The sequence below is a fragment of the Pleurodeles waltl genome, chromosome 10, assembly GCF_031143425.1.
Source record: "Pleurodeles waltl isolate 20211129_DDA chromosome 10, aPleWal1.hap1.20221129, whole genome shotgun sequence".
NCBI lineage: Eukaryota > Metazoa > Chordata > Amphibia > Caudata > Salamandridae > Pleurodeles > Pleurodeles waltl.
Genome location: NC_090449.1, coordinates 498,775,977 through 498,800,670, shown reverse-complemented (window position 1 = coordinate 498,800,670; position 24,694 = coordinate 498,775,977). Strand labels below are relative to the sequence as shown.

The window sequence follows — 24,694 nt, the reverse complement described above, 5'->3', positions numbered from 1 at the left end:
AAGGCCTGCTAGAGGGGTGACTTATCTATACTGCATAGGCAGTGTGAGGTTGGCATGGCACCCTGAGGGGAGTGCCATGTCGACTTACTCGTTTGGTCCTCACCAGCACACACAAGCTGGCAAGCAGTGTGTCTGTGCTGAGCGAGGGGTCCCCAGGGTGGCATAGGATATGCTGCAGCCCTTAGAGACCTTCCCTGGCATCAGGGCCCTTGGTACCAGGGGTACCAGTTACAATGGACTTACCTGGATGCCAGGGTGTGCCAATTGTGTAAACAAAAGTACAGGTTAGGGAAAGAACACTGGTGCTGGGGCGTGGTTAGCAGGCCTCAGCACACTTTCAAATCAAAACTTGACATCAGCAAAGGCAAAAAGTCAGGGGGTAACCATGCCAAGGAGGCATTTCCTTACACCGCAGATTGGTCTTCTCCCTCTACTTTGAAATCTTTTTACTGTAAGCCTATTGTTGATATTGCATCGGTAGTGGTGGATCAGCTTTAAACAAGCATAATATGAGCCTCCGGTACTGACAGAGAATAAAAACAATTCTAGCATTCTCGTTAAGAATTTTTCAATTCTATTAAGGACATGGAGGTGAGGATTATCCCACCACACTGTTGCCATGTATTTTATTTCATTATGTATTTTACTGATGATGTTTTATCTGTTAATCAGTTTCATTGACATGTTATTATGATTCAGTGCTTTTCCCTCCCTGTGAATTTGTATGAACTTAATCTATTATGTTTCAGTTATTATGGCCTGAATTTTTGCATCTTTTCAGGCACAGAAGACAAATAATTGGGACGCTTATTCAATTCGTTGTTCTACATTCCGTGTGGTTGGAGATTCTCCTGTGTTTTCAAGTTGGTCGTTTTTAATCCTCTTCAGGATGTTCTGAGGATCCATGTTCTTGGACTTGCATTGACTTATTTTGTTGCAATACTGTTAAGCAAAGAAAAAGGAGTGGAATTGTGTGAGGCAGCGTTTTATAGGGTTCCTTCTCTATGGTCATCACGTGTTGATGGAAATCTTGGGATTTGTACTTTTTTCTTGTTCTTTATTTTGATTGGCTGCTGTTATAAAATAAAGCATAGAAAGAGAAGCATAATCCTCGCCTCTGTGTCCTTAATAGAATTGAAAAATTCTTAACGTGAATGCTAGAAAATGTTTTACTCTTCCATCTTGGAAAGAAGAAGAGAAGAGGCCCCTGGGAAGCCTCTGACTGGTTAGGCCAGGTAGATGATATCGCTAATCCCCTCTGATGGGTGAGTCAATTCAGAGAGTGACCAACCCCCTTTTACGGTTACTTAAGGGCTCCCCCGAGGCTGGGTCCTCAGATTAGTTGAGCAAGACCATAAAAGTAACTCTGAAAGACATATTTTGCTTCTGGCCGGCTTTTGGAACTGAAACAAGACTGCATCCAGTTGGGACGGCTCCAACTGCAACATTGTTTCTCCAGCTCCTGCAAGATTTCTGCATTCTCCATGGCTGTGCATACTCCAGCGTCACAAGCACTAGCACTGGAATCGGTGCAGTTGCATAATTTCAACATGTTTGATACCAAACATGCCTAGGTTCGGAGTAGCAATTATGTAGTTGGACCAGTCATGCTGACCAGTTTCCACTACATACCTTAAGATGGCTTCACCGCACTTACAGAGTACAGGAATGGGAGCCTGGGGTCTGTATGGGCACCACATGCAGGGGTACCCTCACACTTAGGGACATGCATCTACCCTTGGGCTGAAGGGCCTACCAGAGGGATGGCTTACAGTGTAAGTACAGTCATCAGGATATAAGGCAAGCCTTGTGGATAAAGTGTGCATGCACCATTCTACGCACGCTGCAATGGCAGGCCTGCAGACAGTTTGCATGGGCCCGCATTGGTGGCACAATATATGCTGCACCTCAGGGGACCACCTGATGTACCAATGCCCTGGGTAGTTAAGTACCATATACCAGGGACTTACATTGGTGCCCCAGTATACCAATTGTGGGGGTAAAATGTTTACCAGCAACCAAATTTAGAGGAGAGAGCACAGTCACTGTGGTTCTGGTTAGCAGCCTCCCATTGAAATACAATCTAAACACACTGACATCAGGAAAAAAGTGGGGGTAGCTACGCTGGAAAGATAGCACATTCCTTAGGTGCAACTAACACTAACTTGTCTGAGCTACAACAATTTGCAAAGAAAATATATCTAGATCTATACGATATGCCAATAATGGTTTGGAAACATTCATACTGCTGCTCTATGATGTCACAATTGTTGTCTGGTTTTAATGCAAAACTAAAAAAAGCTGAAAAATCAGGCCGTCTCTTAGAGTTGCAGGCTAACCTAGCTATCCCATAAAAAGCAGTCCACACCAGTTGAGCTCCAGTTAACTGTAAAGGTCTCAACATGAAGCGTTCACTTAAACTGAAGCTTGGTCGATCATGCTCTCATCTCCTGAAACCCATAAATACTATCAGATGCTCCACTGGATTCTTGATACTGTTGAGCATGATACACTGATTTTGGAACAATAGTATTCTCTCCTCCAATGGACATACTGAACCACGAATATCACACATTTCATTTGCTTCTTGTTAACTGTTACATGAAAGTACAGGTCATGGAGGTCTACGGAACACATTCAACATCCAATCCCTTTCACAGAAAAATGAACCCCTATGTATAATTTTAATACAAAATTACAAGTCCTAGAAAGCAATGGTACTAACAGCAGGTACAGAAATCCATTTTTGTTTTCATACAATTCACAGAGATGGGTGCAGGGATTAATAAGTACTATTTGTTTGGAAGTACAGTAACCTGACAGATTAAAAAAGGTGACTAAAAACAATAAATAAAGAAGACTGGAAACAATTGGCAAACAAATGTACTGAACTACAAAAACCTGGCTTTTAACTGCACTTCCTTTTAGGCAGATTTGCATATGCCGTTACACGCAGGCCAATAAAGCCAATTGCTGATTTGAGCTAAATCACTGCCCCATGCCTTATGGTGTAGCGGGTGTAAGCAAAAGAGGAACAGGCTAGTAGAAGAAGAGGGCTGAACCAAACGTACATTAATTGTTTGCTTATTCATTTTTTTGATAACATGAGAATTTACCTGCTAAAGCCACCTCTACGTCAGACCTAAAAGTAACATCCTCTGGGACTGGGGGATCAAGGTATTGGCATTTGTGAAAGTGAGGCATGTTTAAAGTAAAACAGTTTCTTCAAACCAAAGATTGTAATTACAAAAAATATTCATCCAAAAAACAAAAACAGAGTAAACCACTTCATCAATGACAAAACCTAGGCTATTTATAGGCCCCCAGTATTGAAGACTGATCTATGCTATTTTAAACATGAAAAATGGCAAAAAAAATACTACAGACACTCGGGAAGAGTAAAGTTTCAACAATATAAAAAAAAAATCTGCAATAGCAGATATGGCTCCAGTTTCAAGGATGATGCAAAAACATTCTTCAAGAGGAGACTTGTGGTAGTCAACAAGAATGCCAGGAGTTTATAATCCCCAAAAATCTGATCTACATTAAATGCATTAAAAAAAAACTAACAACTGTGAAAACACTTGTCCTTAACTTATCTGTGATAAAGGATCTGAGGGGATTGAATCAGGCAAAGGGTTTCACGATAGCACACAAACAGTTACCGTTTTTAGGAAGTACCACTTCTTCGATGTTGGGCACCGGTGTTGGATCCTCCATATCCTTGGTAAGATCATCTTGCTCATCTTCTTCTTTCACCCCTCGTCTCTTTCCATAGAGCGCACCTTGACTGTATTTCAAGAAAATTAGATGTACTTGAGTTTACACTCCTCCACATAATCACCAACCACAGAATCTCTCCTCTAAACCTACATTATACAATTAGTTCTAGAACTAATGACACAATGGGACACTAAACAACTGGTTGAATAAAGATGCTGCAACTTTTCTTGGGGCCCTGGGGAATCAGAAGTTGATTACATATCTTGGTTGATTAGTTATGTCCACTGGTTTCCCAGAGCCACTACACTAATGCTCTTCAAAATGCAAACCAAGTTACTAATTTTGGGCACTTGCCCCTCTAACAGTTGCAGGGAGGGAAGTCATGCCTTATTCAAAGAGGTGGAAGGGGTTACAGAGACACATATTGGGCAACAGTGAATAATGCTCTCCAACATCAATGTTCTGGTTTACTTTAGATAAAGAAGACAAACAGCTAAGATAAAAAGGTTAACTCTACAATATACATAAAAGAACAGAAGCTGAGAGGCCTATGACTAATGTTATCCTGTGCTAGAATAAACATCATGCTTGCCCCTCCCTCCCAAAATCCTGTAACCCAGAAAACATCAGCAAAAATGACACCTAGCAATGGCCTCTGTTTTTTTCTACTGGTTTTGCGATGGAAGAGGAGGAAGGAGGGGAGTTTGGGGGGGGATAAACAGTTCAAAAATAACACATGCAATGGTAGACCACTCCCACTTCAGGGGCTAACTGATAGTTCTTGTTTTCTTTAAGTGAACCAATACTTATTAAGCTGGTGCACACTTTACTCTTTAGGGTTACGTATTCTGAAAACCAGTCATCATGATCACGTTTTTCCAGCCACAGAAAAATCCTCAGGAGTCAATTACCCAACCAGGACCAAGCAGGGCTGGTGTTTAAGACCTGCACCCAAGCAAGACTTCATATGCCATTACTGCCAGAACAATTAGGGTGTGAAAGTTAATTACAAATGTTTTAAAATCAGACAGGTTCTTCTAGAGATGTGCATTGGGTATGGACTTTGCCCTTTATCTGCTCTTGTTGTCATCATCACTGCAAATTGGTAATGGATTAGTTTGACTCCGGGCAGGGAGAACCAACCCGTGGTGAAGGGAAGGGAATGGCAATGCTCACACACTCACCAGGCGCATAGTTTCACTGAGAGTGGAATGGCATACTTGACGACCATTATGTTTGATATGGACAGTCAGCTTACCGAAAACACAGAGAAAACCAGCTTGCGGAGCTCTTAGACGTAGACCCCACCAATCATCACACATGACCACTGTAAGGAAATGCCTCCTTGGCATGGTTACTCCCTGACTTTTTGCCTTTGCTGATGCTATGTTTTGAATTGAAAGTGTGCTGAGGCCTGCTAACCAGGCCCCAGCACCAGTGTTCTTTCCCTAACCTGTACTTTTGTATCCACAATTGGCACACCCTGGCATCCAGATAAGTCCCTTGTAAATGGTACCCCTGGTACCAAGGGCCCTGATGCCAAGGAAGGTCTCTAAGGGCTGCAGCATATCTTATGCCACCCTGGAGACCCCTCACTCAGCACAGACACCCTGCTTGCCAGCTTGTGTGTGCTGGTGAGAACAAAACGAGTAAGTCGACATGGCACTCCCCTCAGGGTGCCATGCCAGCCTCACTGCCTATGCAGGTATAGACAAGTCACCCCTCTAGCAGGCCTTACAGCCCTAAGGCAGGGTGCACTATACCATAGGTGAGGGCACCAGTGCATGAGCACCGTGCCCCTACAGTGTCTAAGCAATACCTTAGACATTGTAAGTGCAGGGTAGCCATAAGAGTATATGGTCTGGGAGTCTGTTTTACACGAACTCCACAGCACCCTAATGGCTACACTGAAAACTGGGAAGTTTGGTATCACTGATGCCAGTGTACATTTTATTGTGAAATACACCCCAGAGGAAACCTTAACCGACTATCTGTGTAGGCTGACTGCTTCCAGCAGCCTGCCACAACCGAGACATGTTGCTGGCCCCACTCTGAGGCCAGTAACAAAGCCTGCACTGGGTGGAGATGCTAACACCTCCCCCAGGCAGGAGCTGTCACACCTGGCGGTGAGCCTCAAAGGCTCACCCCTTTGTGCCAGCACCGCAGGACACTCCAGCTAGTGGAGTTGCCCGCCCCCTCCGGCCACGGCCCCCACTTTTGGCGGCAAGGCCGGAGAAAATAATGAGAAAAACAAGGAGGAGTCACTGGCCAGTCAGGACAGCCCCTAAGGTGTCCTGAGCTGAGGTGACTAACTTTTTGAAATCCTCCATCTTGTAGAAGGAGGATCCCCCCAATAGGATTAGGGATGTGACCCCCCTCCCCTTGGGAGGAGGCACAAAGAGGGTGTACCCACCCTCAGGGCTAGTAGCCATTGGCTACTAACCCCCAGACCTAAACACGCCCTTAAATTTAGTATTTAAGGGCTTCCCTGAACCTAAGAATTTAGATTCCTGAAACTACAAGAAGAAGAGGACTGCTGAGCTGAAAAATCCCTGCAGAGGAAGAACAGAAGACACCAACTGCTTTGGCCCCAGACTCACCGGCCTGTCTCCTGCCTTCCAAAGAAACCTGCTCCAGCGACGCTTTCCAAGGGACCAGCGACCTCTGAATCCTCTGAGGACTGCCCTGCTTCGAGAGACAAGAAACTCCAGAGGACAGCGGCCCTGCTCCAAAAGAACTGCAACTTTGTTTCAAGTAGCAGATTTAAAGACCCCTGCAACTCCCCGCAAGAAGCGTGAGACTTGCAACACTGCACCCGGCGACCCCGACTCGACTGGTGGAGAACCAACACCTCAGGGAGGACCTTCCGGCGACTCCAAGACTGTGAGTAACCAAAGTTGTCCCCCCTGAGCCCCCACAGCGACGCCTGCAGAGGGAATCCCGAGGCTCCCCTGACCGCGACTGCCTGAACTCCATTTCCCAACGGCTGGAAAAGACCCTGCACCCGCAGCCCCCAGCACCTAAAGGAACGGAACTCCTGTGCAGGAGTGACCCCCAGGAAGCCCTCTCCCTTGCCCAGGTGGTGGCTACCCCGAGGAGCCCCCCCCTTGCCTGCCTGCAACGCTGAAGAGATCCCTTGATCTCTCATTGATTTCCATTGAAAACCAGACGCTTGTTTCTACACTGCACCCGGCCGCCCCAGTGCCGCTGAGGGTGTACTTTTTGTGTGGACTTGTGTCCCCCCCGGTGCCCTACAAAACCCCCCTGGTCTGCCCTCCGAAGACGCGGTGTAGGAAGTTGGCTCTGTATGTGCTATTTCAAAGTAAGGAATAGCATGCACAGAGTCCAAGGGTTCCCCTTAGAGGTAAAATAGTGGTAAAAATAGATAATACTAATGCTCTATTTTGTGGTAGTGTGGTCGAGCAGTAGGCTTATCCAAGGAGTAGTGTTAAGCATTTGTTGTACATACACATAGACAATAAATGAGGTACACACACTCAGAGACAAATCCAGCCAATAGGTTTTTATATAGAAAAATATCTTTTCTTAGTTTATTTTAAGAACCACAGGTTCAAATTCTACATGTAATATCTCATTCGAAAGGTATTGCAGGTAAGTACTTTAGGAACTTCAAATCATCAAAATTGCATGTATACTTTTCAAGTTATTGACAAATAGCTGTTTTAAAAGTGGACACTTAGTGCAATTTTCACAGTTCCTAGGGGAGGTAAGTTTTGATTAGTTTTACCAGGTAAGTAAGACACTTACAGGGTTCAGTTCTTGGTCCAAGGTAGCCCACCGTTGGGGGTTCAGAGCAACCCCAAAGTCACCACACCAGCAGCTCAGGGCCGGTCAGGTGCAGAGTTCAAAGTGGTGCCCAAAACACATAGGCTAGAATGGAGAGAAGGGGGTGCCCCGGTTCCGGTCTGCTTGCAGGTAAGTACCCGCGTCTTCGGAGGGCAGACCAGGGGGGTTTTGTAGGGCACCGGGGGGGACACAAGTCCACACAGAAATTTCACCCTCAGCGGCGCGGGGGCGGCCGGGTGCAGCGTAGAAACAAGCGTCGGGTTCGCAATGTTAGTCTATGAGAGATCTCGGGATCTCTCCAGCGCTGCAGGCAGGCAAGGGGGGGGTTCCTCGGGGAAACCTCCACTTGGGCAAGGGAGAGGGACTCCTGGGGGTCACTTCTCCAGTGAAAGTCCGGTCCTTCAGGTCCTGGGGGCTGCGGGTGCAGGGTCTCTCCCAGGCGTCGGGACTTTAGATTCAAAGAGTCGCGGTCAGGGGAAGCCTCGGGATTCCCTCTGCAGGCGGCGCTGTGGGGGCTCAGGGGGGACAGGTTTTGGTACTCACAGTATCAGAGTAGTCCTGGGGTCCCTCCTGAGGTGTCGGGTCTCCACCAGCCGAGTCGGGGTCGCCGGGTGCAGTGTTGCAAGTCTCACGCTTCTTGCGGGGAGCTTGCAGGGTTCTTTAAAGCTGCTGGAAACAAGGTTGCAGCCTTTCTTGGAGCAGGTCCGCTGTCCTCGGGAGTTTCTTGTCTTTTCGAAGCAGGGGCAGTCCTCAGAGGATGTCGAGGTCGCTGGTCCCTTCGGAAGGCGTCGCTGGAGCAGGATCTTTGGAAGGCAGGAGACAGGCCGGTGAGTTTCTGGAGCCAAGGCAGTTGTCGTCTTCTGGTCTTCCGCTGCAGGGGTTTTCAGCTGGGCAGTCCTTCTTGTTGCAGGAATCTAATTTTCTAGGGTTCAGGGTAGCCCTTAAATACTAAATTTAAGGGCGTGTTTAGGTCTGGGGGGTTAGTAGCCAATGGCTACTAGCCCTGAGGGTGGGTACACCCTCTTTGTGCCTCCTCCCAAGGGGAGGGGGTCACAATCCTAACCCTATTGGGGGAATCCTCCATCTGCAAGATGGAGGATTTCTAAAAGTTAGAGTCACCTCAGCTCAGGACACCTTAGGGGCTGTCCTGACTGGCCAGTGACTCCTCCTTGTTATTCTCATTATTTTCTCCGGCCTTGCCGCCAAAAGTGGGGCCTGGCCGGAGGGGGCGGGCAACTCCACTAGCTGGAGTGTCCTGCTGGGTTGGCACAAAGGAGGTGAGCCTTTGAGGCTCACCGCCAGGTGTGACAATTCCTGCCTGGGAGAGGTGTTAGCATCTCCACCCAGTGCAGGCTTTGTTACTGGCCTCAGAGTGACAAAGGCACTCTCCCCATGGGGCCAGCAACATGTCTCGGTTTGTGGCAGGCTGCTAAAACTAGTCAGCCTACACAGATAGTCGGTTAAGTTTCAGGGGGCACCTCTAAGGTGCCCTCTGGGGTGTATTTTACAATAAAATGTACACTGGCATCAGTGTGCATTTATTGTGCTGAGAAGTTTGATACCAAACTTCCCAGTTTTCAGTGTAGCCATTATGGTGCTGTGGAGTTCGTGTTTGACAGACTCCCAGACCATATACTCTTATGGCTACCCTGCACTTACAATGTCTAAGGTTTTGTTTAGACACTGTAGGGGTACCATGCTCATGCACTGGTACCCTCACCTATGGTATAGTGCACCCTGCCTTAGGGCTGTAAGGCCTGCTAGAGGGGTGTCTTACCTATACTGCATAGGCAGTGAGAGGCTGGCATGGCACCCTGAGGGGAGTGCCATGTCGACTTACTCGTTTTGTCCTCACTAGCACACACAAGCTGGTAAGCAGTGTGTCTGTGCTGAGTGAGAGGTCTCCAGGGTGGCATAAGACATGCTGCAGCCCTTAGAGACCTTCCTTGGCATCAGGGCCCTTGGTACTAGAAGTACCAGTTACAAGGGACTTATCTGGATGCCAGGGTCTGCCAATTGTGGATACAAAAGTACAGGTTAGGGAAAGAACACTGGTGCTGGGGCCTGGTTAGCAGGCCTCAGCACACTTTCAATTGTAAACATAGCATCAGCAAAGGCAAAAAGTCAGGGGGCAACCATGCCAAGGAGGCATTTCCTTACACAACCCCCCCCCAAACGAAAGAGGATGAGACTAACCTTTCCCAAGAGAGTCTTCATTTTCTAAGTGGAAGAACCTGGAAAGGCCATCTGCATTGGCATGGGCAGTCCCAGGTCTGTGTTCCACTATAAAGTCCATTCCCTGTAGGGAGATGGACCACCTCAACAGTTTAGGATTTTCACCTTTCATTTGCATCAGCCATTTGAGAGGTCTGTGGTCAGTTTGAACTAGGAAGTGAGTCCCAAAGAGGTATGGTCTCAGCTTCTTCAGGGACCAAACCACAGCAAAGGCCTCCCTCTCAATGGCACTCCAACGCTGCTCCCTGGGGAGTAACCTCCTGCTAATGAAAGCAACAGGCTGGTCAAGGCCATCATCATTTGTTTGGGACAAAACTGCCCCTATCCCATGTTCAGAGGCATCAGTCTGCACAATGAACTGCTTAGAATAATCTGGAGCTTTGAGAACTGGTGCTGAGCACATTGCCTGTTTCAGGGTGTCAAAGGCCTGTTGGCAGTCCACAGTCCAGTTCACTTTCTTGGGCATTTTCTTGGAGGTGAGCTCAGTGAGGGCTGTCACAATGGATCCATATCCCTTCACAAACCTCCTGTAGTACCCAGTCAAGCCAAGGAATGCCCTGACTTGAGTCTGGGTTTTTGGAGCTACCCAGTCCAGAATAGTCTGGATCTTGGGTTGGAGTGGCTGAACTTGGCCTCCACCTACAAGGTGTCCCAAGTAAACCACAGTTCCCTGCCCTATCTGGCATTTAGATGCCTTGATAGAGAGGCCTGCAGATTGCAGAGCCTTCAAAACCTTCCTCAGGTGGACCAGGTGATCCTGCCAGGTGGAGCTAAAGACAGCAATATCATCAAGATAAGCTGTGCTAAAGGACTCCAAGCCAGCAAGGACTTGATTCACCAACCTTTGGAAGGTGGCAGGGGCATTCTTTAAACCAAAGGGCATAACAGTAAACTGATAATGCCCATCAGGTGTGGAGAATGCTGTCTTTTCTTTTGCTCCAGGTGCCATTTTTATTTGCCAGTACCCTGCTGTCAAGTCAAAGGTACTTAGAAATTTGGCAGCACCTAATTTATCAATGAGCTCATCAGCTCTTGGAATTGGATGAGCATCTGTCTTGGTGACAGAATTGAGCCCTCTGTAGTCCACACAAAACCTCATCTCTTTCTTTCCATCTTTGGTGTGAGGTTTGGGGACTAAGACCACTGGGCTAGCCCAGGGGCTGTCAGAGCGCTCAATGACTCCCAATTCCAGCATCTTGTGGACTTCCACCTTGATGCTTTCTTTAACATGGTCAGATTGTCTAAAGATTTTGTTCTTGACAGGCATGCTGTCTCCTGTGTCCACATCATGGGTACACAGGTGTGTCTGACCAGGGGTTAAGGAGAAGAGTTCAGGAAACTGTTGTAGGACTCTCCTACAATCAGCTTGCTGTTGGCCAGAGAGGGTGTCTGAGTAGATCACTCCATCTACTGTACCATCTTTTGGGTCTGATGACAGAAGATCAGGGAGAGGTTCACTCTCTGCCTCCTGATCCTCATCTGTTACCATCAACAGATTGACATCAGCCCTGTCGTGGAAGAGCTTAAGGCGGTTTACATGGATCACCCTTTTGGGGCTCCTGCTTGTGCCCAGGTCCACCAAGTAGGTGACCTGACTCTTCCTCTCTAGTACTGGGTAAGGGCCACTCCATTTGTCCTGGAGTGCCCTGGGAGCCACAGGCTCCAGAACCCAGACTTTCTGCCCTGGTTGGAACTCAACCAGTGCAGCCTTTTGGTCATACCAAAACTTCTGGAGCTGTTGGCTGGCCTCAAGGTTTTTGGTTGCCTTTTCCATGTACTCTGCCATTCTAGAGCGAAGGCCAAGTACATAGTCCACTATGTCCTGTTTAGGCTCATGGAGAGGTCTCTCCCAGCCTTCTTTAACAAGGGCAAGTGGTCCCCTTACAGGATGACCAAACAGAAGTTCAAAGGGTGAGAACCCTACTCCCTTCTGTGGTACCTCCCTGTAAGCGAAAAGCAGACATGGCAGGAGGACATCCCATCTCCTTTTGAGTTTTTCTGGGAGCCCCATGATCATGCCCTTTAATGTCTTGTTGAATCTCTCAACCAAGCCATTAGTTTGTGGATGGTATGGAGTAGTGAATTTATAAGTCACTCCACACTCATTCCACATGTGCTTTAGGTATGCTGACATGAAGTTGGTACCTCTGTCAGACACCACCTCCTTAGGGAAACCCACTCTGGTAAAGATACCAATGAGGGCCTTGGCTACTGCAGGGGCAGTAGTCGACCTAAGGGGAATAGCTTCAGGATACCTGGTAGCATGATCCACTACTACCAGGATATACATATTTCCTGAGGCTGTGGGAGGTTCCAGTGGACCAACTATGTCCACACCCACTCTTTCAAAGGGCACCCCCACCACTGGAAGTGGAATGAGGGGGGCCTTTGGATGCCCACCTGTCTTACCACTGGCTTGACAGGTGGGGCAGGAGAGGCAAAACTCCTTAACCATGTTGGACATATTGGGCCAGTAGAAGTGGTTGACTAACCTCTCCCACGTCTTGGTTTGTCCCAAATGTCCAGCAAGGGGAATGTCATGGGCCAATGTTAGGATGAACTCTCTGAACAGCTGAGGCACTACCACTCTCCTAGTGGCACCAGGTTTGGGGTCTCTGGCCTCAGTGTACAGGAGCCCATCTTCCCAATAGACCCTATGTGTTCCATTTTTCTTGCCTTTGGACTCTTCAGCAGCTTGCTGCCTAAGGCCTTCAAGAGAGGGACAGGTTTCTTGTCCCTTACACAGCTCTTCCCTTGAGGGTCCCCCTGGGCCTAAGAGCTCAACCTGATAAGGTTCAAGCTCCAAAGGCTCAGTTCCCTCAGAGGGCAGAACTTCTTCCTGAGAAGAGAGGTTCCCTTTCTTTTGCTGTGTTGCAGTTGGTTTCCCAACTGACTTTCCTGTTCTCTTGGTAGGCTGGGCCATTTTTCCAGACTCCAGCTCTACTTTTTCACCCTGTGCCTTGCATTGTGCTCTTGTTTTCACACACACCAGTTCAGGGATACCCAGCATTGCTGCATGGGTTTTTAGCTCTACCTCAGCCCATGCTGAGGACTCCAGGTCATTTCCAAGCAGACAGTCCACTGGGATATTTGAGGAGACCACCACCTGTTTCAGGCCATTGACCCCTCCCCATTCTAAAGTAACCATTGCCATGGGATGTACTTTTCTCTGATTGTCAGCGTTGGTGACTGTGTAAGTTTTTCCAGTCAGGTATTGGCCAGGGGAAACCAGTTTCTCTGTCACCATGGTGACACTGGCACCTGTATCCCTCAGGCCCTCTATTCTAGTCCCATTAATTAAGAGTTGCTGTCTGTATTTTTGCATGTTAGGCGGCCAGACAGCTAGTGTGGCTAAATCCACCCCACCCTCAGAAACTAGAGTAGCTTCAGTGTGGACCCTGATTTGCTCTGGGCACACTGTTGATCCCACTTGGAGACTAGCCATACCAGTGTTACCTGGATGGGAGTTTGGAGTGGAACCTTTCTTGGGACAGGCCTTGTCTCCAGTTTGGTGTCCATGCTGTTTACAGCTATGACACCAGGCCTTTTTGGGATCAAAGTTTTTACCCTTGTACCCATTGTTTTGTGAAGAGGCTCTGGGCCCACCCTCCTGTGCAGGTTTTTGGGGGCCTGTAGAAGACTCTTTACTATTTTTAGTTTTGGTTGTCTCATCACCCTTCTGCTGGGGAGTCTTTGTGACCCCTTTCTTTTGGTCACCCCCTGTTGAAGTCTTGGACACCCTTGTCTTGACCCAATGGTCCGCCTTCTTTCCCAATTCTTGGGGAGAAATTGGTCCTAGGTCTACCAGATGCTGATGCAGTTTATCATTGAAACAATTACTTAACAGGTGTTCTTTCACAAATAAATTGTACAGCCCATCATAATTACTTACACCACTGCCTTGAATCCAACCATCTAGTGTTTTCACTGAGTAGTCAACAAAGTCAACCCAGGTCTGGCTCGAGGATTTTTGAGCCCCCCTGAACCTAATCCTGTACTCCTCAGTGGAGAATCCAAAGCCCTCAATCAGGGTACCCTTCATGAGGTCATAAGATTCTGCATCTTGTCCAGAGAGTGTGAGGAGTCTATCCCTACACTTTCCTGTGAACATTTCCCAAAGGAGAGCACCCCAGTGAGATCTGTTCACTTTTCTGGTTACACAAGCCCTCTCAAAAGCTGTGAACCATTTGGTGATGTCATCACCATCTTCATATTTAGTTACAATCCCTTTGGGGATTTTCAACATGTCAGGAGAATCTCTGACCCTATTTATGTTGCTGCCACCATTGATGGGTCCTAGGCCCATCTCTTGTCTTTCCCTCTCTATGGCTAGGATCTGTCTTTCCAAAGCCAACCTTTTGGCCATCCTGGCTAACTGGATGTCCTCTTCACTGGAGTTATCCTCAGTGATTTCAGAGTTGTTGGTCCCTCCTGTGAGGGAACCAGCATCTCTGACTATTATTTGTGGAGTCAGGGCTTGAGAAGCCCTGCTCTCCCTAAGTAGGACTGGAGGGGGGGAATTTCCCTCCAAGTCACTATCTTCATCCTCTGAGTTGCCATCCTCAGAGGGGTTGGCCTTTTCAAACTCTGCCAAAAGCTCCTGGAGCTGTACTTTGGTAGGTTTGGGGCCCATTGCTATTTTCTTTAGTTTACAGAGTGACCTTAGCTCTCTCATCTGTAGATGGAGGTAAGGTGTGGTGTCGAGTTCCACCACATTCACATCTGTGCTAGACATTATGCTTCTAAAAGTTGGAATACTTTTTAAGAAACTAAAACTGGTTCTAGAATCTAATTCAAACTTTTACAAACTTTTAAACTCTAAAAGAAATGCTAAACAGGATCTAACACAAGGCCCTAGCAGGTCTTTTAAGAATTTAGAAAACTTTTCAAATTGCAAAAATCAATTTCTAATGACAATTTTGGAATTTGTCGTGTGATCAGGTATTGGCTGAGTAGTCCAGCAAATGCAAAGTCTTGTACCCCACCGCTGATCCACCAATGTAGGAAGTTGGCTCTGTATGTGCTATTTCAAAGTAAGGAATAGCATGCACAGAGTCCAAGGGTTCCCCTTAGAGGTAAAATAGTGGTAAAAATAGATAATACTAATGCTCTATTTTGTGGTAGTGTGGTCGAGCAGTAGGCTTATCCAAGGAGTAGTGTTAAGCATTTGTTGTACATACACCTAGACAATAAATGAGGTACACACACTCAGAGACAAATCCAGCCAATAGGTTTTTATATAGAAAAATATCTTTTCTTAGTTTATTTTAAGAACCACAGGTTCAAATTCTACATGTAATATCTCATTCGAAAGGTATTGCAGGTAAGTACTTTAGGAACTTCAAATCATCAAAATTGCATGTATACTTTTCAAGTTATTGACAAATAGCTGTTTTAAAAGTGGACACTTAGTGCAATTTTCACAGTTCCTAGGGGAGGTAAGTTTTGATTAGTTTTACCAGGTAAGTAAGACACTTACAGGGTTCAGTTCTTGGTCCAAGGTAGCCCACCGTTGGGGGTTCAGAGCAACCCCAAAGTCACCACACCAGCAGCTCAGGGCCGGTCAGGTGCAGAGTTCAAAGTGGTGCCCAAAACACATAGGCTAGAATGGAGAGAAGGGGGTGCCCCGGTTCCGGTCTGCTTGCAGGTAAGTACCCGCGTCTTCGGAGGGCAGACCAGGGGGGTTTTGTAGGGCACCGGGGGGGACACAAGTCCACACAGAAATTTCACCCTCAGCGGCGCGGGGGCGGCCGGGTGCAGCGTAGAAACAAGCGTCGGGTTCGCAATGTTAGTCTATGAGAGATCTCGGGATCTCTCCAGCGCTGCAGGCAGGCAAGGGGGGGGTTCCTCGGGGAAACCTCCACTTGGGCAAGGGAGAGGGACTCCTGGGGGTCACTTCTCCAGTGAAAGTCCGGTCCTTCAGGTCCTGGGGGCTGCGGGTGCAGGGTCTCTCCCAGGCGTCGGGACTTTAGATTCAAAGAGTCGCGGTCAGGGGAAGCCTCGGGATTCCCTCTGCAGGCGGCGCTGTGGGGGCTCAGGGGGGACAGGTTTTGGTACTCACAGTATCAGAGTAGTCCTGGGGTCCCTCCTGAGGTGTCGGGTCTCCACCAGCCGAGTCGGGGTCGCCGGGTGCAGTGTTGCAAGTCTCACGCTTCTTGCGGGGAGCTTGCAGGGTTCTTTAAAGCTGCTGGAAACAAAGTTGCAGCCTTTCTTGGAGCAGGTCCGCTGTCCTCGGGAGTTTCTTGTCTTTTCGAAGCAGGGGCAGTCCTCAGAGGATGTCGAGGTCGCTGGTCCCTTCGGAAGGCGTCGCTGGAGCAGGATCTTTGGAAGGCAGGAGACAGGCCGGTGAGTTTCTGGAGCCAAGGCAGTTGTCGTCTTCTGGTCTTCCGCTGCAGGGGTTTTCAGCTGGGCAGTCCTTCTTCTTGTTGCAGGAATCTAATTTTCTAGGGTTCAGGGTAGCCCTTAAATACTAAATTTAAGGGCGTGTTTAGGTCTGGGGGGTTAGTAGCCAATGGCTACTAGCCCTGAGGGTGGGTACACCCTCTTTGTGCCTCCTCCCAAGGGGAGGGGGTCACAATCCTAACCCTATTGGGGGAATCCTCCATCTGCAAGATGGAGGATTTCTAAAAGTTAGAGTCACCTCAGCTCAGGACACCTTAGGGGCTGTCCTGACTGGCCAGTGACTCCTCCTTGTTATTCTCATTATTTTCTCCGGCCTTGCCGCCAAAAGTGGGGCCTGGCCGGAGGGGGCGGGCAACTCCACTAGCTGGAGTGTCCTGCTGGGTTGGCACAAAGGAGGTGAGCCTTTGAGGCTCACCGCCAGGTGTGACAATTCCTGCCTGGGAGAGGTGTTAGCATCTCCACCCAGTGCAGGCTTTGTTACTGGCCTCAGAGTGACAAAGGCACTCTCCCCATGGGGCCAGCAACATGTCTCGGTTTGTGGCAGGCTGCTAAAACTAGTCAGCCTACACAGATAGTCGGTTAAGTTTCAGGGGGCACCTCTAAGGTGCCCTCTGGGGTGTATTTTACAATAAAATGTACACTGGCATCAGTGTGCATTTATTGTGCTGAGAAGTTTGATACCAAACTTCCCAGTTTTCAGTGTAGCCATTATGGTGCTGTGGAGTTCGTGTTTGACAGACTCCCAGACCATATACTCTTATGGCTACCCTGCACTTACAATGTCTAAGGTTTTGTTTAGACACTGTAGGGGTACCATGCTCATGCACTGGTACCCTCACCTATGGTATAGTGCACCCTGCCTTAGGGCTGTAAGGCCTGCTAGAGGGGTGTCTTACCTATACTGCATAGGCAGTGAGAGGCTGGCATGGCACCCTGAGGGGAGTGCCATGTCGACTTACTCGTTTTGTCCTCACTAGCACACACAAGCTGGTAAGCAGTGTGTCTGTGCTGAGTGAGAGGTCTCCAGGGTGGCATAAGACATGCTGCAGCCCTTAGAGACCTTCCTTGGCATCAGGGCCCTTGGTACTAGAAGTACCAGTTACAAGGGACTTATCTGGATGCCAGGGTCTGCCAATTGTGGATACAAAAGTACAGGTTAGGGAAAGAACACTGGTGCTGGGGCCTGGTTAGCAGGCCTCAGCACACTTTCAATTGTAAACATAGCATCAGCAAAGGCAAAAAGTCAGGGGGCAACCATGCCAAGGAGGCATTTCCTTACACGCGGGTACTTACCTGCTGGCAGACCGGAACCGGGGCACCCCCTTCTCTCCATTGAAGCCTATGCGTTTTGGGCACCTCTTTGACCTCTGCTCCTGACCGGCCCTGAGCTGCTGGTGTGGTAACTTTGGGGTTGCTCTGAACCCCCAACGGTGGGCTACCTTGGACCCAAACCTGAGACTTGTAAGTGATTTACTTACCTGACAAAACTAACAAAAACTTACCTCCCGCAGGAACTGTGAAAATTGCACTAAGTGTCCACTTTTAAAACAGCTTATTGTGTTTTATGTGAAAAGTATACATGCTAATGTAATGATTCAAAGTTCCTAAAGTACTTACCTGCAATACCTTTCAAATGAGATATTACATGTAGAATTTGAACCTGTGGTTCTTAAAATAAACTAAGAAAATATATTTTTCTATAACAAAAACCTATTGGCTGGATTTGTCTCTGAGTGTGTGTTCCTCATTTATTGCCTGTGTGTATGTACAACAAATGCTTAACACTACTCCTTGGATAAGTCTACTGCTCGACCACACTACCACAAAATAGAGCATTGGTATTATCTCTTTTTGCCACTATCTTACCTCTAAGGTGAACCCTTGAACTCTGTGCATACTATTCCTTACTTTGAAATAGTGCATACACAGCCAACTTCCTACAACCACTGTAAGGAAATGCCTCCTTGGCATGGTTACCCCCTGACTTTTTGCCTTTGCTGATGCTAAGTTTTGATTTGAAAGTGTGCTGAGGCCTTCTAACCAGGCCCCAGCACCAGTGTTCTTTCCCTAACCTGTACATTTGTTGCCACAATTGGCACACTCTGGCATCCAGGTAAGTCCCTTGTAACTGGTACCCCTGGTACCAAGGGCCCTGATGCCAGGGAAGGTCTCTAAGGGCTGCAGCATATCTTATGCCACCCTGGGGACCCCTCACTCAGCACAGACACACTGCTTGCCAGCTTGTGGGTGCTAGTGGGGATAAAAAGACTAAGTCGACATGGCACTCCCCTCAGGGTGCCATGCCAACCTCACACTGCCTATAGGTATAGATAAGTCACCCCTCTAGCAGGCCTTACAACCCTAAGGCAGGGTGCACTATACCATAGGTGAGGGCATAGGTGCATGAGCACTATGCCCCTACAGTGTCTAAGCCAAACCTTAGACATTGTAAGTGCAGGGTAGCCATAAGAGTATATGGTCTGGCAGTCTGTCATACACGAACTCCACAGCACCATAATGGCTACACTGAAAACTGGGAAGTTTGGTATCAAACTTCTCAGCACAATAAATGCACACTGATGCCAGTGTACATTTTATTGTAACATATACCCCAGAGGGCACCTTAGAGGTGCCCCCTGAAACCTTAACCGACTACCCATGTAGGCTGACTGGTTTTAGCAGCCTGCCACACTCCAAACATGTTGCTGGCCACATGGGGAGAGTGCCTTTGTCACTCTGTGGCCAGTAACAAAGCCTGTACTGGGTGGAGGTGCTTTTCACCTACCCCTGCAGGAACTGTAACACCTGGCAGTGAGCCTCAAAGGCTCACCCCCTTTGTTACAGCACCCCAGGGCATTCCAGCTAGTGGAGTTGCCCGCCCACTCCGGCCACGGCCCCACTTTTGGCGGCAAGGCCGGAGGAGATGATGAGAAAAACAAGGAGGAGTCACTGGCCAGTCAGGACAGCCCCCAAGGCATCCTGAGCTGAGGTGACTGACTTTTAGAAATCCTCCATCGTGCAGATGGAGGATTCCCCCAATAGGGATAGGAATGTGCCCCCCTCCCCTCGGGAGAAGGCACAAAGAGGGTGTAGCCACCCTCAGGGCTAGTAGCCATTGGCTACTAACCCCCCAGACCTAAACACACCCCTAAATTTAGTATTTAGGGGCTCCCCAGAACTTAGGACTCAGATTCCTGCAACCTAAGAAGATGAGGACTGCTAAGCTGAAAAACCCTGCAGAGAAGACGGAGGCACTAACTGCTTTGGCCCCAGCTCTACCGGCCTGTCTCCCCACTTCTAAAGACACTGCTCCTGCGACGCTTTCCACAGGGACCAGCGACCTCTGAATCCTCAGAGGACTGCCCTGCATCTAGAAGGACCAAGAACTCCCGAGGACAGTGGCTCTGTTCACCAAAGACTGCAACTTTGAAACAAAGAAGCAACTTTGCAACAACTTGCGTTTCCCGCCGGAAGCGTGAGACTTGACACTCTGCACCCGACGCCCCCGGCTCGACTTGTGGAGAACAATCACTTCAGGGAGGACTCCCCGGCGACTGCGAGACCGTGAGTAGCCAGAGTTGCCCCCCCCTGAGCCCACACAGCGACGCCTGCAGAGGGAATCCCGAGGCTCCCCCTGACCGCGACTGCCTGCTTCTAAGAAGCAGACGCCTGGTAGGGACACTGCACCCGCAGCCCCCAGGCCCTGAAGGATCCGAACTCCCGTGCAGGAGTGACCCCCAGGAGGCCCTCTCCCTTGCCCAGGTGGTGGCTACCCCGAGGAGCCCCACCCTTGCCTGCCTGCATCGCTGAAGAGACCCCTTGGTCTCCCATTGCTTTCTATTACAAACCCGACGCTTGTTTACACACTGCACCCGGCCGCCCCCGTGCTGCGGAGGGTGTACTTTCTGTGTGGACTTGTGTCCCCCCCGGTGCCCTACAAAACACCCCCCCTGGTCTGCCCTCCAAAGACGCGGGTACTTACCTGCTGGCAGACTGGAACCGGGGCACCCCCTTCTTCATTGAAGCCTATGCGTTTTGGGCACCACTTTGACCTCTGCACCTGACCGGCCCTGAGCTGCTGGTGTGGTAACTTTGGGGTTGCTCTGAACCCCCAACGGTGGGCTGCCTTGGATCCAAACTTGAACCCCGTAGGTGGTTTACTTACCTGCAAAAACTAACAAACTCTTACTCCCCCCAGGAACTGTTGAAAATTGCACTGTGTCTAGTTTTAAAATAGCTACATGTGATTTATGTGAAAACTGTATATGCTATTTTGCTAATTCAAAGTTCCTAAAGTACCTACCTGCAATACCTTTCATTTGAAGTATTACATGTAAATCTTGAACCTGTGGTTCTTAAAATAAACTAAGAAAATATATTTTTCTATACAAAAACCTACTGGCCTGGAATTGTCTGAGTGTGTGTTCCTCATTTATTGCTTGAGTGTGTACAACAAATGCTTAACACTACTCCTTTGATAAGCCTACTGCTCGACCACACTACCACAAAATAGAGCATTAGAATTATCTCTTTTTGCCACTATCTTACCTCTATGGGGAACCCTTGGACTCTGTGCATACTATTCCTTACTTTGAAATAGTACATACAGAGCCAACTTCCTACAATCACAACACAACACACATGCATCTCCTTCATACATGCCCTAGACAAGAAGATGGTAATGACACAGGTATGTGGGTTGGCAAACCTCTTTTGGAGAGAGGGAGCAGACAGTCTTGAAACAGACAGAGGTAAAAAAAAAGACCTGTGTCATGGAATGTAATCACACACCCACCACTGTCAATCCCCTCCTAGGCTGGGTTAAGAGGGAACTTGGGCATCCCCTGTTAGAACACAGCTAATATGTCGACAAAACCAAAAAGAAATGGACTCCCTCATGTAGGCTTGTACGAATACCGAGTCAAGCAGAGAAAAAACATTCTAGAGTACTTTGAAGTGGCAGGACACAGTTACCAAGCCACAAAGGACATATTTGCCCAAACACCGATGAAACGTGCACTATACTGGTTCCCGAAAAGCAGCAAAAAACTATTCTCCCTCACAAAATACATTGAAAGTTATTTTTTTAAAATATTTAATATAGTCCTTTTTACAATGTACGTGCAGTTACTTACTGAAACATGCATGCAAATTCATCTTTTTTGGAGGCGGGGGCTGCTTAGTTTACCAGTTAAAAGTCTGGTGCCAAGGTTAAAAAAAAGAAATACAAAAATAAAAAAAGTGCCCTGCTTTAAGTAACGTCTGCTAATTTGTGTTTCTGTACCATTTTTTAAGCTAAGTGTTGAAAGGTTTTATTGATAAATGTGTGCTTTAAAGGGAAATTATTCTTCTAAGATTAAAATGTTCCAACTATCAACAAGAGTACCAGCACCACCAAAAGAATGATTCCTACACTAAACAAGCATTTGCAAAGCCAATAAATCTCGCCTATGCAGGAGCTATTTTAATTGTATTTATTTAGCACTTATAACCCCCGACAAGGCTTCTGAGCGCTTTTTGGCGAGAAGCATACTACTCTGGAACCTAAAAGGACCCCAACATGGCCTCAATGAGAATATTCCCTGGGCCAGTTAATGCAACACTAACATTGGGTTCACCCTGAGGAGCTTGACACCATAACAATTAGCAGGTCACCCTTCCCTTTGATAATGTATATAACCATCCTTCCTTACACCTTTTTACAAGTCCATAACAGGGAGTCCTATTATTCTTACTCCCCTGAGACAGTAGAGCCTCCTGTCACTTTTTCCAGTCTTCCTTTTCCCCTAATTTCAGATTCCCATGAAATATCAGGCATTTCTGAGGGACACCCAAGAAAGGGGCCCTCGCAGCCCCTCTTCAACACACCAACGACCGCTATTTTGGATGTTTAGCGGTCTAGTGCCATATGCCATCAACCAGCTGGGACGCATGAGTGGCATTAAGCTTAAATACCGGATCTCGGCGGGAACCGCAGTGTTTTAGACCACCAAGGGGTGAGCATTAGGCAGAAAGCGGGAGTGTCGCTTTGACAAAATAAGTGCGCTAAACGCTTTTGACTGCGTGCAGCGGTAGCAGCCATTCGGTGAGTCTACATATGCTGCATATATTTTCAGTGTGTGACTACAAGCACACCACCCTCTCTGAGGATCTAGGATGCGAGAGCATAGGCACTAAAAAGTAGGTCACGCACACACCACTTGTGTTTCTTAGAAAAACATACCAACACGTGAGGCACCTCTAAGTGTTGAATGTCTTGTTTTTGTCTATTTTATGTGATTCACTTATGCCTTTTCCACAAGCAGGGTGGTGGTTGTAATAGCTTCACACCAATAAGTAATACAATTAGCAAACTTAATTCTTTCCTTTTCCAAAGGTTTTCCAGAAAGATATTGTTACCAATGGGTATTACTTTACTTTAGTTCTAAGTACCACATCATACCACAAAGCATTTAATGTTAGTGCTTTCACTAGTGGTACTTAATCAAGGAGTAACACTATAGAGTCCACCTTGGTCCTGAAGAGGAGGTTAAGCGTAGACGCTGAAACATGTAGACCGTTTCGGAGGTAAGGTACATAATATACCCCACCTCCAACATGCCTCTTTTAATCATACCACCCCTGTGAGACATATGAAATTAATAATACCATCAAAGGCAGGTATTTTTAACTCACCTAAGACCCCACCACTCTTATCCCTCTTAGTATTCACACTGATGAAACTACAACAGTGCTCCCACGTATTCGGTCAGTCGTAGCACGCCTCGATCTGCAGCAGAATGGGAAGAACTCCAATGATGAAGCATGCCACCAAGGGGCAACCCTGGGGGACAAGGTTTTTTTGGGGGTTTTTTTTTTTTTTCAAACCCCCAAAAATCCCTTTTTTCCCCCCACCCTGCATAAGTTCCTTTGGGCTGGGCCTTTTTGTAAAGTTTTAGTGGTGGATTAGTCTATGGGAATATGAGTACAGTATTGGCTTTGCCAATGTGTTTAAGCCATTTTGGCTGCTGTTCAAATGGCTAAAGGTTAGTGGGGTAAAGGAGAGAGGAAAGTTATGAAGTGACGTAGAGGGTCAGAGTGATGCAGAATGGTGTAGAGTTGAGTGGTTTGGAGTGGAATAGAATGGTGTAGAGCTGAGTGGAGTAGAGTGGTGTGGAGTACAGTGACACAGAGAAGTAAAGAGTAGAGTAAAGTGGCATTGAGTGCCGTGGCACAGGGTGGAGTAGAATGGCATAAAGTGCTATGGTGCAGCATAGAGTGGCTTGCCAAAAAGTGGCGTGGAGTGGGCTAGAGTGGCGTGAGGCAGAGTGTGCTCGAGTGGAGTGGCGTGAAGCAGAGTGGCGTAGCGTGAACTAGAGTGGCATAGCGTGCAGTAGAGTGGCGCGGTGCATAGTGGCATGGCGTACAGCAGAGCAGTGGAGTGTCAGAGTAGAGTAGATTTTAATGGAGTAGAGCAGTGGTTCCCAACCTTTTGATTCCTGTGGACCCCCACTGTAACATTAGTGGAACCCAAGGACCCCTACTGAATCATCATTGGAATCCGGGGACCCCCGCCTGAGTCATTATTGGAAGCTGGGGACCTAATTTCTTAATATTTGTTGATATTTTTTTTTTTCTTAGCAATCGCGGACCCCCTAAGAAGGTTTTGAGGACCCCCAGGGGTCCCCGGACCTCAGGTTGGGAACCACTGGAGTAGAGCTTCATAGACTAAAGTATTGTGGAGTGGAGTATCTTGGAGTGCCCTAGGGTGCAGTGTCCTAGGGTGGAGTAGAATGGACTGGAGTGAAGTGGCATAACGAACAGTGGTGCAGAATAGATTGGCATAGAGTGCATTGGCTTTGAGTAAAGTGATGTAGAGTTCATTGGCGTAGAGTACAGTGGCACAGAGCAGAGTGGCGCTGAGTGGAATAGAGCAGTGCAGACTGGAACAAAGTCGCCCAGATTGCAGTGACGTAGAGTAGATTGCAGTGGCAGATTGAAGTGGTGCAGAGAAGAGCGCAGAGTTGTAGAGTAGAGGGGCGCGCAGTGGGTGGCAAAGATCAGAGGGGCGTAGATTGTAAAGGTATGGAATGCAGTGGTGCCGAATAGATTAGAGCGGAATGATGCAGAGTAGAGTGACACATAGAGTGCAGTGGTGAAGAGTGCAATGGAGTTTAGTAGAGTGGGGAATAGTGCACTTGCATAGAGTAGTGTAGGAAGTTGTCTCTGTATATACTATCTCAAAGTGAGAGAGAGTGTGCACAGTGTCCAAGGGTTTCCTTTAGAGGTTGATAGTGGCAAAATTAGATAATACTAAGGCTCTATTTTGTGGTAGTGTGGTCGAGCAGTAGGCTTATCAGAAGGTAGTGTTAAGCATTTGTTGTACATACACAGGCAATAAATGAACACAGACTCCAAGACTTAACTCCAAGTCAATAGGTTTTCATATAGAAAAATATTTGTTTCTTATTTTATTTTAGAACCACAAGATTCAGAATTTAGCTAAGTACATACATACATTTTAAGGTACTTCACACAGTTTAGTATT

At 47.7% G+C, this 24,694-nt stretch overlaps 1 protein-coding gene across 5 annotated transcripts in view; it reads right to left on the bottom strand.

Moving 5' to 3' along the window:
* SMARCC1 (SWI/SNF related BAF chromatin remodeling complex subunit C1) overlaps positions 1–24,694 on the bottom strand; it is an 845,345-nt gene that overhangs the window by 591,214 nt on the left and 229,437 nt on the right. For all 5 annotated transcript variants that reach the window (XM_069210868.1, XM_069210871.1, XM_069210870.1 and 2 more), the window contains exon 11: positions 3,666–3,790. In XM_069210868.1, coding sequence (XP_069066969.1) covers positions 3,666–3,790 — 125 coding nt within the window. The remainder of the gene's footprint in view (positions 1–3,665; positions 3,791–24,694) is intronic.